Raw genomic sequence first — 17,269 nt, forward strand, 5'->3', positions numbered from 1 at the left:
TTGTCTAGACAGCTGTCGTTCGTCTGTTGCCATTGGTGGTGGGTGGACTCCAAGAACTGCAGCATGGGTCACTGATTCCGTGTGAATGCTAGTAATTCCTTTTCGATAAGCCTGTTGATATAGTGTTCTCTCTTATATCGTTGGTCCTCTCTCTCTAGATCATATAGGTCTTTCCTTACATGCCTAGGGGGGGAATGGCATGGATGATTCCGCGATAGCACATGCGCGGGTAGTACATCGACAACATTCTATAGTGGCGATGTACGGCTAAGAACATAGCCTCCTCGCGTAAATGATCCACTGGTGTCATAGGGAGGCAACTTGTTCCAGTTCCCAGAGCGGCATTCTGACAGGTTTCCATGTTCGTCCAATGCTTACATTCGCGAAGCACACTGGCGCCGCATAGCTTACCACCGTCAACAAGGTCTCTTTATAAGCACGCCAAGAGCTGCCGCAAGTGACAGCTTGGCGTGATTGACAGTATCGAAGGCCTTCAAAAAGTCAAAAGCCACTAAAACTGTTCTATCGCATGGCCTGTTCCGGTTGAGTCGTCTGCTTACACGTGGCGTTTAATGTTGTGCATCCTCTGAAATCCACGTTACAGTTCGGGAACTGGAGACCTACTTCCCCTCACAGGGAGGGGTAGTAACTCATGTGTATTTACTACTGGAGACAGAAGGGAAATTTACCTCTGCTGGCATCCTAGTCTGGCTTCAGTAGCGTGACCACACTTCCTATTTTCCAGGCTTCAAGAACAATGTGGTTGGCTAACGACAGATTGAGTACAGCTGTTAAGTACTCTACTTCAGGTTCATCCAGTTGCTGTCTATTTGTTCTGCCAGCAGTGTACCCATCTGGTAATTACTTTGGCAAAGTTCATGATGGGCAATGAAACCCCCTAGCACCACATGGTTATTACCCTCCAAAAGTGAATTAATTCGGGTACATAACGCGGGGTAAAACTATTTGACAGGGGGAAGTACACGTTAAGCACCTTTATCACGACAGTTTATTGTTACCCCATACACTTCATGTATTGGCCACTTGAGTCTAGGTCAGGTGACATAGGTCTGTACTGTACGGATTGGTGTAAAAAGAGCGCAAGTTCTCCACCTCAGCTTCTAGTGCGATCCTTCCACTTTGTAACCATCGCAGCAGTGCAAGCTACATGTATCGGTCAGCTTGGATTCCTGGATCGCGGCGACTTTTTCCGATTCATAAAATCTACGATTTCGCTGTCCATTGTAGTTAAACTGCGAAAACCATGCATTTCCTACCATTCTACAGGAAAATGTGGTGCCAGGTTCTGAGTCTGCTGTAGAGGAGACTGTGGGGGTGTCTCATATTCCGATGACGATGTTGGCGACGATAAGGTTTACGACGAAGATGGTGAGGACACACAGGAAGATATGCTAACGTAGCATGCAGCAAAATAACTCATGTTACTGTAGTCCTAAAGTCGGCTAAGACGTTATATGCGGGATATTGCAATACTTTAGTCAATATTAAGAATTTTTAGTAGGAAGATTCGCCATATATTGAGAACTAAAAATACCAAATTACAGGTAATTCAGTATCGTGATTTCAAAATACGGACATGGCTAAATCGACATAGAATTTTATTCTGATCAAGAAAATATTTTATGTGGCATAATTATGAAAAAAGGATATTCAAGCTGAATAAATAGGTTACACCTACATCCGAGGGATTATGAGTGCTAACTACATAGTAAAAAATTATAAATTGTTGTTTTATATAGTTATATAATAAAATAAACCCATATATATGTACGTAAGTATGTATAGTTCATATTATTTATAGTATTTACCTTTCGTATATATGCTGCATAAATATGTGTATGTATAGAGATTTGTATATAGTTGATATATATATAAAACAGTAAATAGATAGGCATAGACTCAAATAAAATTTGAATAACTTAAACCGATTCCAAATGCTCTGCAATTTCGAGTATGGGACTTTCGCTAAGCGGTTTTATAACAGTCTGCCAATTCGGTGTGTATAAATTTATTTGTGATGAAGCCGTTGCGGAAGCTTGCATTGGTGTTGGTGGTGGTAGTGGTTGTTTCGATAGAGGAGCTGTGTTTGTTGTTTTTGTGGAACATGAGGATGACGTTGATGAGGTGGAGGACGACGACGACGAGGAACAGGTGTTGGTGGTGGATGGTTGGATGGATGAAGATGAGGCGGGTGCCGAAGCTGAAGCCAGCGCAGCAACAGACGACGATGATGGCGATGATGACGATAGTGCTAATGATGGTGTTGTTGTGCATGACGATGTCGATGGCTGTACACGGAGGGGAGGAAAGAAGAACAATCGATAAATTAATAATTATGAAATAAAAGAAATGATGGATTCACAATTACATGGTATGCATGCGGTGGTAATACGGATGGCGACGGTGACGGCGCCGAAACAGATCCTCGGCTGGCGCCGTTTTCCAATTTCACTGGAGACATTTTCCGATGGTCCAATAGAGGCGTTGCTCCTCCCGCTGCCACGGCCGCTGTTAAACCACTGTTGGCTCCTGTCGCCGACCATATTTCCGAAGCATGTCGATTTATATTGGGGCTTCTCCTGCCTTGGGCAATGGGTGGCATTACGGCCACATCAGCCGATTGTTGCTTTATGTATGTCGTCTTCATGTAGCTATTGATGCTGTGCTGATTGTGATGGTGATGATGATTGTAAACTGCCAGCGGAGTGAGAGAATTCTGATGAAGCTTGCTGTTGCTGCGTTCGAACATCTGCAACTGTACGAAATCATCATTGTGTGGCATGGCGGGAGGAGGAGGCGGTGGTGGTGTAGCTGTCGGTGTGACGGCATGCGGCGGATGGCCACTAAGTTTGTAGCTGTGCTCCCTTATGAGGTGATGAGGCCGGCCCAAGTGGGCCTCCAAAGCATATTGCTTCTGAAACAATTGACGTTTTTGTTGCAGCAATCGATGCTGCAGCAGTTGTTGTTGCAGTGGAGGTTTCTGCATTGGCAACATTGCCGTGGCGGCATTCATATGGCTAAGAATTAGATTGGGATCCTGCCTGGGCAAGCTGCCCGGGTACGCATTCGCTGCGGCGTCTACGCGCATATAATGATAGAGAGACGGATGAATGGGACCACCGTTCTTTTCGGGAAAGTTCTCCATGTTTTCCATGGCTCGCATTAAATGCGGCGAATATGTGGGATGGAAATCCATTGCAGGTATTCTGTTTGACAGGGTGTAGAATTGACTATGTTGAAATTGACAGTTATTGAATTCGTCCATTGGCAGATTGGATCTGTACTTGGACTTGAGAGTGTGGGCTTCGCGTTGCAGTTGTTGTAGTTCCAGCCAACCGTTACGCTTGTGTGGAGTGTCGTAACGATAGCTGCCATAAGCAGAGCCATTGTGCAGAGGTCCCGTGGCACTGACAATGCCCTGGGCCACAAGTCCATCGCTGGCACGGCGACCTTCCCTGTAATGAAAATGATTAAAATGTTAGGCACATTGCACAGGGTGCGACGTCATTGGGAGATACATACCGAAAGTGAATTGGAGATCGTTTGTCGGAATAGGGTGTAGATTTGGTCGACAACATGGATGATGTACTCGTTACCGGTGGCATGTAGACGCACGAATTGTTGCTATTGTAAAAGGAGCCTTCCGAGGTTTGATCAGGTGTAGCACTGCCACTGGTTCCCGATACTGCAGCTGCAATGGTAGAGTTACTAGCACACGATGGCAAGCTACCGGCTAAATCAATACTGGTAACTAAGTTGAAATCGATGCTCTCGAATGTGGAGCAATTGCTCTTTGATGAGGCTCGACTTAGGTTTTGGCTAAGGCTCTTCGAATAGCTTCCGATAACTCCACTCGATGAACTGCTGCTGGCGTATGACTGTATGCGTTGGTTGCGCAAGTCCGTCGAAGATTGTGATGTGTCTAAAAAGAAACCAGGGAAGGAGTGAGGATTATTACTGTCATGAACTTCATTTGGCGATTTGCTGTCACATACCTTTGGCATCATTACCCATGTCAGTTTCACAACCCTCGTCCGTACTTGAGCTGCATTGCGCGGAAACCTTTTTGTTCGAAGAGCTCTTCGTTGTAGATTTTTCGTTGCCATTGGTACTACGAAGAATCGGAGAAATGTAAATTTCAAAACAAATACATGTGTAGATATATCTCAACGCTCACCTGGAATAGTTTTCAAGACAATTTTTTTGTTTATCCTTCTCGGATGACTGCGATGTCGTGCGATCTTTACCGAAGTTGATTGTGACACTTGGATGTGTTTCAATGTCGTTCTCTTGCGTTGGACTCTGTATAGGTAAATTGAAGGGATATCAACGCTACTCTATGGCATCGAAGCAACTTACCTCCAGTGGTAGAGGACTCTCCTGCAATGTCTGAAATAGTTTAGTGGCCTCGGCAGACATTTTAAAACGAAAACTAAGGCTTTGATCTAAATGCGAAGAAGAATCAAAACTGGTTGAGCTTGAAATAGACTTGGAATCGCTGAGCTTAGTGTCGGACTTTTGTTTGGCTTCAGTCGTTTTGGTTTTGTGTTTGTTGTTTTTGGATTCGGATATGGCAGTGGCCTTTTGTAACAAAAGCCTACAGTCTTCTGAACTCTGTTTTAGGATACTCTCCTCGATGTTGAAGTTAGCAGCTCCTGCCGTTCCAACTCCACCAAAGAGACGTTCACGCATTGAACGATCATCGGCATATCGCAGAGTGGTAGTTGGCAGCCCTCCATTGAGGCAATGATTGGATGAGCCAATGTCTCGACAATTTAAATTGGATATTGAGTGTTTATTATTGTCAATGCCGTACGATGAACAACCTATGGGCAGCTGGCTGCTGCTAAGATCTTGTCGAGACATTCGGCCCACCCTTTCAAAGTGATATCGCATCTGGCTGTCGGTCAACTTCGGCTGCAGCAAATGTTCGGCATTTGTTGGTGGACCGCGTTCACTTAGTAACGTCTGGCGACTCAACCTTGCCATGAGACTGTAGTGGTCCCTAACAAATTGATTGTGTTCCTCGGGCGGCAGGACATGGCCAGACTTCAGTCGATGATGCTGATCCGTCGAATTCGATTTAGTCTGTTTGTATAGCATTTTCGAGGAATATTGATGGGCTGCAGCGGCCGTTGATACCGTCGACAGTTGCGAGAGTGTGGAACCGGTCAGGGCATGCTGTTTACTTATACTCGAGTGTTTTGGCAGTGATATGGATGCAGTACTACCGGTACTGCAAGAAGCACTCCCTAGCAGGTGTTTCTGTTCCTGCTGCAATTTCTTATTGTAGACCCGATCCTGTAGTAGTAAATAAATGGCAGCGACATGGTCGTAACTGTTCTTCTTTAGACTAGAACGAGTTTTTTCCGGTGGTATGCCAGCAAATTCGGACATGATGCGCAATATGTCCTCGTTGGGTTCAATGTTCGTGGTGCCGTCCATGTTGACATTGAATTTGGCAATATTCGACAATTCCAGTATTTCGGGACACATCCAACGATGCAATTTGATCTGTTCGATTGTGTAGCGGCGTGATGGTTCCAGCACCAACATTCGTCGTATTAAATGCTCGCATTCTGGAAGAGGTGGGCAAACAATTGAAAAATGTTCTCTACGTATTAAGTATAACATACCTGAGGACATAAAAAATGGTATGCGAAAACGACCAGATAACACCCGATCTCTGAGGCTTTGTAATGTTGAACCATCGAATGGTAAAGCACCACAGACCAACACGTACAAGACCACTCCAAGGGACTACAGAAAAAATAGAGCATATTAGAAAACTCTTTGCAATCGTTTTTCGGTTCATATCATACCCATATATCAATTTCTGGACCTGTGTACTGTTTTCCCTCAAATACTTCTGGTGCGGCATACGGTGGTGAACCACACCATGTTGCAAGCAATTCGCCAACTTTAAAATGATTGGAAAAACCAAAATCTGCTATTTTTATATTCATATTATTGTCCAAAAGTAGATTTTCAGCCTACAAGGAGAGAGGTGAGAAAATTAATGCATTGAAAATATATAATGAAAAGTTTTTTTGCAGGCGAAGTACATTAATTGCAATTAATCTATAAGGAGAATTGCAAGTGATCAACATCATCACTTGCAATTTTCCTTATACTATGTATATCCCTATTTTCACTTCTTCCATTTATTTACCTTAAGATCTCTGTGGACAATTCCTTTTTTGTGACAGTAATCCACAGCTGACAAAATTTGCCAAAATTTATAACGTGCAGCATTTTCCGACATTCGTCCATATTTCGCTATATAATCTACAAATAGAAACATTAATACAGTGATTAATAAGTAAACACGTGAATATTGTACTTGATATTCGAAACTTAATAGGCTTTGAGATTTGAAAATATTTAAAATACTTTATGAGTCTCAAAAATAAATTTCAAATATGTTTTTACATTAAAAAGGATAAACAAGAATTTAGATTTTCTTTTCAAAAAGGAAGCTAAAGGATATATATTGAAGGATATCTGCATCAAAAGGTAACCATCTAGGAAGAAGTAATGGAATTTACGAAAGCATGTGCATCGGACTGGCCGATAAGTCAGGTATATTTTGGACTGTTATGAAGTCGCTTTGGATGTCATCGACAATAAAATTGCGAAGCAAGGACCCGTTTATCGCAAAGCCAGGACATATGCGAAGACAGTAATAACTAATACCATAACGGATGAGATAAACCAACAAGTTATGAATAAGGAATCTGCATGTGAAACATGGAAAGCGCTTATGAATATTTTGGAAGCCACGTGAAGGGATCAACTATCTAAGATTTGTATCGAACTTTTTTCTTTCAAGTGGGAAGTAAGTAGATTAAGATGCATCGGCTCATATTGCCAAACTTAAAGGTCTATGAGATGAGTTCAACAGCTGATTTTGGACTAAGGGAGAAAATATTTTGCCGGATATGATCCTCATTTGTAAAATACTGCATACTCTACCCACTTCGTGTGAAATGTTCCATTCAAGTTGGATGATGCTCACAAGGGAAGAAAATAAATCGTTCGATGAGTTGCTGATGCAAATATGCCTATATGAAAGAAACTTTCTGAAAGGTTTCACCGATCCCAATGAAAGACAGGAGGCATTATTTGTGAAGCCCAAAAGAAATAGCAGAGACAAAGATGAAAAGAAATTTACTAAGAAAGAGGACTCCTGTTTTTATTGTAAGACGAAGCAGCACTGGGTAAGGAACTGCTGAATATGGATTGCAGATGAAAGACCTGCCAAGAATTCTGCCATCTTTAATATTAATACCGCTCTCAGTACTTATCCAAAGGATCAAAAAGTATATGGAAGTGATTAATTGATTGACAATTTATCCACAAAACATTTCACACATGATTTCGAAATGTTTTCTAAATTTTTGAAGTTCAATGAACCTCAAGGCATACAAGCAGCTGGAAAAGAAATAGTTAAAGCATATCGTTAGCTAAAATGCAAAAAGGCGTAACTAACAAAAAATTGAAAATTGACTTTTTGAATGAATATTGTGAATGTCAATGTCTATTAACAAAAAACAAAAAGACGTAACTGCAAGTGGGTTTATTTGATAAATGCAAAAAGGCGTAAATAACAAAAAATTCACGTTTTTACTTAATTGTTATGACTCCCATTAAACTAAATTTGTTAAAAAAATATAGTCTTTTATTCGTCATATGCAATATCACCCTGCCGGGCATACTTTTTCATTTCACATGACATGTTTATTGTTTTCATTCAAAACTGTTTTTTGCTTCTCCTACACAATTATGCTTTTGTTAGTTACGCTTTTTTGCATTTTAGCTGACGATATGTAAAGGGCAATATTGAAATAATTTCGAAGGTCGACGGAAAAGAATTAAGATTAATTCTTATAGACATCTCACGTAATTTGTTTTCGGTTTTGGCCACACAGTATCGGAATCCTAGTTTTAATTCAACTTTCACAAAATGTTGACTTTTTGATCTCATGTTGGGCGCCATAATTGTATGGAAATGATTAGAAATTATATTTTAATGGGCCCTCATTGAAAATAATTTGAAAATATTTGTTAATGGCCACACGTTAGGCACCATTACTTCTCTAGTCCTTATATTGGGCGCCATAATTTTTATGCCAAGAACACAAGTAATTTTTTTTTACATCCCATATTGGTCGCTCTATAATGGAAATACTTAGAAAATTTTTTAGGAGTTTTTTTGTCGCCATTTTTGTTGAGCGCCATAATTTTCATGTCATCAAAATAATTAGGGAATATAGTTTAGATCTCCTGTTTGGGCGGCCCATATTTCTATAATTAGAAATATTTCCATAATTAGAAATATATTTGTATAATGCTCCTCGTTGGGCGCCATAATTTCTCCAACATGAAAATAACGTCCATTTTCCACCTGAGCGAGTTTATCACCCGTTTGTAATGCGACGTAGTTTTATAACATGAAAATAATTGAAAAAAATGTATGGGCCTCTTGAAATATTTCCTGATCCCTAATTCGACTGATGAACTTAAATTAACTACGATGGATTTCCTTTTAATTGCAACTTTAACCACGCTACTCATCTCGACTGGGAAATAAAAAATAATATAAATTACAACTTACCAAATATTTCCCCTTGACTGGCATATTCCGATACGATATAAATCATATTTTTTGTCTCCATCACCTGAGAACAAATTTTACCTTATTATTTTTACATATTAAAAAAAACAATTTCTATATACCTGATATAGTTTGATAATATGGGGATGATTAAGACGTTTCATAATTTCCACTTCACGATAGACTTTTTGTAAATTAGTTGCATCCAATTGGGATTTATCAATGATTTTAATTGCAACCTGTTCGAGGGAAATATAACTTATAGTCGCCATTGCAAACTAGAATAATAATACTAAATAATGTACCTCATTTTTGGTGATACGATGCCTTGCCAATTTGACTACGGCAAAATTTCCTTTACCAATTGTCTTTTCAATATCGTAGAAACCGACACGAATCGGTTCCTTTACTTTTAGACTATCCTTTCCTGACAAAAGACTCGAATGTCCCTTCGAGTCGAGTTTCTGTTTTGCTGAAATCGCCTCCTTTGTATCGGAGGCTTCCGCATGGGTCTCATCCCTGGAACCACTGCCGCCGCCACCCACCGTCGACGAAGACGATGAGGAGGACACGCGATTCCGTGTCCTTTCCATGCCAATATCACCTGAAAATTCGATTAAGGTCACATATGAATAATCGAATATTTGATTATTGTATCAGTTTCGAGGACTTACCATTTCTGGAGCCAACATCAGTTCGTTCATCTTGCGTTTGGGATTTTGTTGCGGATTTCGTTTCAGAATTGCCGTTTTTCTTTGTCTTGATTTCTTCGTTGTCACTTTCTCCCATATTTGTTGCTATCATCAGTTGTTTTCACTCATATCATCCTCATTTTAATTCACTGCAAAATATGCAAATAAATAATGATTATAATCTATGTGGATAATAATTTTGACTCAAGACATAATTTTTAAAACAAAGATAAATATATTTGGTAGACGCTATTCTTATGGACCCCACAACTAATATCATAAACTCTACTCTTTCATTTGTCGCTATTATTACAAGTTTAAGAATTTGAATTTGAAACGAAAAAATAACGAATGTATGGACTTGCCGCTATAGTTCAATATTTGGTATTTTGAAGGTCTTATATGTATATTAAACTAGCTGTGCCTATCGTCGGGCATTTTGATTTGATAAAATGCATGTTAGTAGAATTTTTTATACCCCATTTATACAAGATCACCTGACTTTCTTCCGATCAAACAGTGAGAAATCAAATTAATCATGTTGTGATAGGCGGAAGGCATTAAACGCAATAGACGTTCCGTTGATCCGAAGATCGAATATCAATACGGAACATTACCTTGTGCCAGTCAAGGTTCGCACTCGTCATAATGTAGCAGCAAAGGGGCAACCTAATATAACACAAGAGGTAACAGTGACCTACTCCGCTAGTCAATATCATTCATTGTCCCGATAATAATATAGAAGCACAATAGCAAAGAATTGCTCACTGCCTACAAACTACAGCAAATGCAACCCTTGGGTACCAAAGACCACCATCAAGAAACTTATGGTACGATGAGGAGTGTCGTAATGCTACTGAGGTGAAAACTGCAGCGTATAGGGCAACCCTGCAAACAGTAGAAGCACTCAGTGCGATGGAGAATTATCGGGAGAAAAGGAGAGAGGAGAAACGTATTAAAAAAATGGATAGAAGAAGAAACCCGTGAGCGTGAGTAAATCGAGATGTAGAGAAGTCAGAATGAAGTCCGGAAATTTTACCAACGAGAAAAACAACAAACCGAAGGATTTGGTGCAGGCACATGAAGAGGGAAACCTGTTGATAGATATATGTAGGTAGCGTGTTGAGGATCTGAAAGGAGCATTTTGCAAATTTTCTGCAACCAAATAGTAGCGGTAAAGAAAATACCCCAGAACCAATAAGAGATGGCGATATAGATTGTATACCACCTAGCCAAGGTGAGGTCAGAATAATAAATAAACCGACTGAAGAATAATAAAGCAGGAGGTGGGTTACCAGCCGAACTACTCCACACCGGTGGTCAGATGCTGATCAGGAGCATGTACCAATTGATTAGTATAATTTGGCTAGAGGAATTCATGGCCACTGATTGGAACTTCAATATTCTGTGCCACAAAACAAGACGATATGTACCAACTACAGAGGAATTAGTCTCCTTCCCATCGCATATAAAGTGCTATCCAACGTGCCCTTTAAACGACTGAAGCCAATGGTCAATGATATTATTGGACCTTTTTGAAAGTGGCTTCAAACCTGACAAATCCACTATAGACCAGATTTTCACACAGCACCAAATCCTGGAAAAGAAAAGAAACACATCGACACATTCCACCTATTCGTCGACTATAAAGCCACATTCCGCTCAGAGGTGTTTAAAGCCATGTAAACGTTCGGTATTCCTGGAAAATCAGCAGTTAAAGTAGGAAACGAAGATTCAGACAAGGTGGCAGTTTGTCATGTGACCTGTTTAACATTCTGCTGGAAATGATCATACGAGGTGCAAAGGTGAACTGAAAAACACTCTGTACACAAAACAGCACTGCTATTCGCCTACGCCAACGACATCGACATAATGGGTCGAACATTGCGAGCAATAACAGCCACCCTTGAAAATTCTAATAATTTATAATCGTATAATTTTTAAAATTAAAATAATTCGAATTTTTAAATTACTTCATAAAAGTATTCGTGCACATGAAAAATTGTTGATATCATATGCAAACTTTTAGTAACTTGTGTTTAAAAATCTTTGTAAGTCGTTTTCGCATTGATTGGACTAGTTTTCAGAGAATATCTTACTAAACTTTCTTATATAAGCAATGATCTTAAGTTGGTAAATAAATAATATATCACATTTATTTTATAAGGATTTATTTGACATATATGAAAAGGAATTGACAATTGAAACCCACTGGGTTAACAAAATAAATGTAAACGTACTATTAAATTTATTTGCTTATATCATGGCATAATTACACAAGGAAGTCTCATGCAGACATATGATTCCATTTTTTTTTTTCATAATTTTACTGTTGACAACATTCAGCTTTCAAAATTGAAATGAAAATTTCCTCCTTCGAAATGTACGTACAACACGTGTTCAGTGGCAATAATTACAAAATGTTTAATATCTTAAAGTCCCCAGCCTCTATAATATATAAATATAAGTTGTAAAATCTATAGTTATATCTTAAGAACAATATTAATCGAAAGAAATAGATATTCATTTAAAGAAAGAATACATTTTTAATTTTTGAAAAAATATGCCATTCGACATGCATAAAATTTTATGGATTTTTTTTTCAAACAATTTGAAATTATTAGGTGAGTTGCCATTACTAATTTCTCAACTGAGACTACCTTCTGTAATTATGCCATGTCTTATAGGCTAAAATGTGTTATTTTTTGCATTTAAATTCAAATTCAACTATTATGTTCTACTGTAGTTCCATAAGCTTTCCTTTTTCAACAGATGGAATGAAATGATCCCATGTTATTTAATCTAAAATTATTTCATTACCAAATAAATGAGCAATTGCGTTATTGCTTTTAAATTTCACTTTTTATAAATGCTTGCTAGATAATTGGTAACAATAAATAACATGTCCTTGTCCTTGAAATCCCATTCTATATTAAATAGAAGAAGACGATTGTCTATTAAATTCCCTATTTCTGCGATTTTATGAATCACTGCAGCGAATTGATTATCCCTTTACTTGGCAATGTTCCATACAATTTAACAAAGCCTACCCACACTATCCGCCAAAAAACCGCACACAAATTCAAAGAAACACAAACATACGCCGTTTCAGAATATAAAATAAATCTCGCCTTAATCACTTATCTAAACAATATAAAAAACAATTACATTTTAATTGTACTGTAGAGAAATAGAAAGAAACACTAAAAAATAATAAAAAAAAACTACAGAAAAATGGTCAAATTTTGGGAAACAATGCGTTTATTCTATTTTTGTATGTCGAAATAAATTTAGGGGAATATCAGTCTCTAATCCCTAAAACGATCGAAAGTCTATTTGAACAAATAGTAGCTGTGTCTGCGTAAGATATATCCAGTACAATTTGAAGTATTTCAATCAACTGTTGGTTTTAATTAATTAATTCAAAGAACATTTTTTATATTATGCATTTTATTCTTTAATAATAGTACGTTTACATCATGATGAAATGATAAGGTGATGTATCATGTTTTTGTCTCGACCATCTGTCAAATTCTTCCTTATAATATTTCACATGGTTGGCAACATTGCACATCGAATACATGTAGAAATTACACACTTTGACAGTTAATCGAGTCATCAGCTGCGCTAAATGGACCACCTATTTATTGTACCGTGGTTTACATTATACTGGATATAGTAAACTCAGTGGGATTAAATTGTGAAAACCATTGCTTATATGTCAAATAAAGTCTGAAAAAGTAAATTTAAATTTTAAGTAATTTTGCAATAACTTACTGTATGAAGAGAAGTTACTATTCTGTGAAAACCCTCAATACCAAATAACAACTAAATCGATTAGAAATTAAGTCCAAATTATTGAAACCATTGGTACCGGTACAAGGAGATTTTATCCGAATACCGAACATTTTTTTTAAATTTATTGTTAATCATTTTTCTATCCTTTGAGAGACTGAAATACTAGAATTTTTCATAACATTTATAACATTGAGAATCCTCAATAACAAATTACAACCAGTAAGGAAAGTAGTAAAGTCGGACTGGACCGGCTATGTGATACCCATCACAACTTTGGATATATTCTATATATGTATCCTAACAGACGTCGCCTTTTCAATGAAGCATTGACGTGCAATTGAACGAACTTTTGTAAATCGATTTAAAGCAAACTTGACACACGCTATACGGTATGCTGCACTGTTTAAAATTTAATCTCAATCAGACAACATGAATAGGTCAAAATAAAATATGGAAGCTATACTATATCTATATCTAAACCGATTTACATTTCGTGCAAATGGAAAGATATTTATGGACTTTGGTGCCAAATAAATGAGCTGTACCAAATTTCGTTAAATGCGATCTGTACTTTGTTCACAATTTAACATTAACAGGCGGACGAACATGCATAAATCGACTCAGAAAGTGATTCAAAAGGAACTATGGGTTTATCTCGATTCCTTTTGCCTGTTACAAACATATGCACAAAGACATAATACCCTGTACCACAGTGCGGTGAAGGGTAAAACCATGATACAATAATAAGTTGATGTATCACAAAAACAACATTTGTTTTTGTCTCGACCATCTGTCAAATTTTTCCTTATATTTCACATGGTTGGCAACATTGCAAATCGATTTCAAGTAGACATTACGCACTTTGACATTTAATCAAGACATCAGCTACTCTACACCTTTTTCACATGTTATTCAAAACATATCAAATATAATTCGAGAATTCCATTTGCAATTCATAACATATCAATTTAATTTGTAATTCATAGAAAACCTTTCGAAATTCGTAGAATTCCATTTGAAATTCCTATAGTTCCATTTGAAATTCGTAAAATTCCATTGGAAATTCTAAAAACTCCATTTGAAATTACTAAAATTCCATTTGAAATTTATAAAATTCCATTCAACTATCAAATAAATTCATTTGAAATTCGTTATATTTGATTTGAAATTAATAACATTTCATTTTAAATTGCAAAAATGTTATTGGAAACACCCAACAAATGTGTAACACATTAAGGTGGGTAATAATGTATGTATATATTAATGTAATATATTCAAAGTAAATTTGTCATGATTGTCATGGAATTAAGGCCCGTACCTAAATTCAGTGCGTTACGTACTAAAATATCCACCTTCTCACCTTTGTAGGGTTTTTTTGGACGTCCGTATTACCCAAATACGCAAGGTCCTTATTTACTTGTAAAGCAGTTGAAAACGGCGAAAATCGATGGAAACATTTTCTTAATTAACCGAAAAATTTTTATAGTTATAGAAAAACAAATTTTTCAATGACTGGAATTATATTTTCAAAAAACAAAAAATTCAAAATACGCATTGTCAATGTTGAAAATTTTCAACTTTATATTTTTATAAATTCGAATAAATTCGTACGCATGCGCATGAATTTAGGTACGACCCTAAAAAACAATTCTTATATGTTTCTAACATTTTTATTTTATAAAATATTTGTACAATATTATGTTTGTAGGCTTAAAATTGGAAATACATAAAAGTAAATTAAACAAAAAAGTATTCATATGATATAATTAATAATTAGTAGTAAAACACATTAAAATGCCAATTATGTTCCCACTGGCATATCTTCTAAACACAAAGCCAATTCGTGGAATGATGTTGAATGAATAATTGCTCTTCCACAATCTCCCAAATTCACAATTTGCGTGGCATCTTGTACCAATTCTACTACATATTGAATTCTTTGTTCTCCTAAATTAGGAGGCAATACCTGAGGAACTTGTATATATATATATATATATATCTATGGGATTTAATTGAGGGGAATACGGTCCCAATCTTAACAATTCTGCTGGCGAATCCAGGAATATTTCCTCAAATTTGACGTGACAAGGAGCATTGTCGCAAACTGCTACCAATTCATTTAAATCGTTGCCCATTTCCTGCCATTTCTCAAGGAATGATCGCATCCATTCATTGGCATCTGTACCACGAAAAGACCCACGCCGTGTATCCATTTTTATCACGCCACTATTTCCGATTGCTCCAATCAAATTTATATTTGGTCCTTTGGATGATGGAAGGGCACTAATTGCTCTTACTCCAACTCGAGACCAACCATTCATTCGGCGACAAAAAAGATTGAAGTTTTGTTTCGTCAATACACTGCGTATCATAACTATAGACGCACCCTTAATTCAATTGGTATGTTAGTTGAGAAATAAAATGGACCCATTAAGTTATTGTTCACAATAAAACGATCAAAAACACATATTATTCAACAAAAATAATTAATTTATTCTTTATGGTTTCGCCGAATTCTGCACTTTCAAAATTGCTGGTGTTGCATATAGACGCACTTTTACAAAATTAGAAAAATTTATTTTTTAAAACTTAAATAAAATAAAATTACTTTTATAAATAATGGGTAGGACCTCCCTTATTTTGAATAAGTTCAAAAATTTTATCCATCACACTGTTGATCAAAATTATTCGCAAGTCTTCATCGATTTGCCGCCATTCATCGAAAATCACTTCTTGGAGGTAAAATACAGTTTGGTATTGGAGGTTTTCGGCATAGACACGTTGAGTCAAGATTCCACACATGTTCTCGATCGGATTCTGGTCGGAAATTTTAATATTTTTCGATTTTAACCATACTTGAGTATGGCGACTTTTATGAACTGGTGCGTTGTCCTGCTGAAAAACGAGTCCTTGATTGTTGCTGCTTTCCCAAAATTGCAATAATTTGTCTTCCAAGACTTGAACGTACTCCATTGAATTCATTCGACAACATGGAAATGTCAAATAAAGGCTATAAAATGCTCCCAAGGCCATTAAGGAACCACCACCGAAATATCGTATTAAGAAATAACGATATTTAGGTAACCGCCACCTTGGGAGCATTTTATAGCCACGGAATGCTTTATTTGACATTTCCATGTTGTCGGATGAATTCAATGGAGTACGTTCAAGTCTTGGAAGACAAATTTTTGCAATTTTGGGAAAGCAGCAACAATCAAGGACTCGTTTTTTAGCAGGACAACGCACCAGTTCATAAAAGTCGCCATACTCAAGTATGGTTAAAATCGAAAAATATTAAAATTTCCGACCAGAATCCGATCGAGAACATGTGTGGAATCTTGACTCATCGTGTCTATGCCGAAAACCTCCAATACCAAACTGTATTTTACCTCCAAGAAGTGATTTTCGATGAATGGCGGTCAATCGACGAAGACTTGCGAATAATTTTGGTCAACAGTGTGATGGATCAAATTTTTGAACTTATTCAAAATAAAGGAGGCCCTACCCATTATTTATAAAAGTTATTTTATTTTATTGAAGTTTAAAAAAATTAATTTTTCTAATTTTGTAAAAGTGCGTCTATAGTTATGCAACACCAGCAATTTTGAAAGTGCAGAATTCGGCGAAACCATAAAGAATAAATTAATTATTTTTGTTGAATAATATGTGTTTTTGATCGTTTTATTGTGAACAATAACTTAATGGGTCCATTTTATTTCTCAACTAACATACCAATTGAATTAAGGGTGCGTCTATAGTTATGATACGCAGTGTATAGACAATTTGTTTTCCAAGTCGAATGTATTCATTAAGATCTCTTACATATTGTGCCCTTTTTTGCACAATATGTGCGTTATTCATTTCTTGTGGTTTGATAAATGCGTGGCAGAAAATATAATGTATTTTGCAAAGCCTACTATTGTAATTCAAAAATTGACTTTTTTCAATCATGAACTTTAATGTATGTATTTAAGGGGACCCCCAAGAGAAAATCTCAAGAACTCTTGAAGTTATAGGCGATTTATTGTGTTAGCATCAAGTGACGGCTAAAGGGCACGATAACTCAAAAACTAATGACCCAATCGATTCCAAATTTTTACACGTTTCTCTGTGAGTGTATAGCTATCGTATGAACTAGGAT

At 37.0% G+C, this 17,269-nt stretch overlaps 2 protein-coding genes across 2 annotated transcripts in view; both read right to left on the minus strand.

Moving 5' to 3' along the window:
* The window catches only part of LOC133328321 (protein ultraspiracle), a 163,650-nt gene that overhangs the window by 89,842 nt on the left and 56,539 nt on the right, over positions 1-17,269 (minus strand). The gene's annotated exons all lie outside the window — the stretch shown is intronic.
* LOC133328332 (serine/threonine-protein kinase par-1) lies at positions 1,941-9,088 on the minus strand. The gene is made up of 12 exons (XM_061536902.1): positions 8,944-9,088; positions 8,761-8,877; positions 8,639-8,702; positions 6,194-6,309; positions 5,844-6,014; positions 5,658-5,781; positions 4,381-5,600; positions 4,199-4,323; positions 4,017-4,132; positions 3,544-3,943; positions 2,390-3,476; positions 1,941-2,309 (listed from the first exon to the last, which is right to left on the minus strand). Exons 2-12 carry the CDS (start codon positions 8,800-8,802, stop codon positions 1,941-1,943), a joined length of 3,834 nt encoding a protein of 1,277 aa, XP_061392886.1. The 5' UTR covers positions 8,803-8,877; positions 8,944-9,088.

Source organism: Musca vetustissima, unplaced genomic scaffold, assembly GCF_032173495.1.
Source record: "Musca vetustissima isolate MV318-11 ecotype Yass unplaced genomic scaffold, APGP_CSIRO_Mvet_v1 utg4332, whole genome shotgun sequence".
Taxonomy (NCBI): domain Eukaryota; kingdom Metazoa; phylum Arthropoda; class Insecta; order Diptera; family Muscidae; genus Musca; species Musca vetustissima.

Excerpts from the sequence above, each read along its gene's own strand:
- LOC133328332 (XM_061536902.1), bottom strand. The coding sequence starts at position 8,802 with ATGAAACGTCTTAATCATCCCCATATTATCAAACTATATCAG. Across the intron at positions 6,015-6,193 it reads TTGTCCACAGAGATCTTAAG|GCTGAAAATCTACTTTTGGA; the intron begins GTAAATAAATGG and ends CTCTCCTTGTAG. Across the intron at positions 3,944-4,016 it reads CATGGGTAATGATGCCAAAG|ACACATCACAATCTTCGACG; the intron begins GTATGTGACAGC and ends GTTTCTTTTTAG.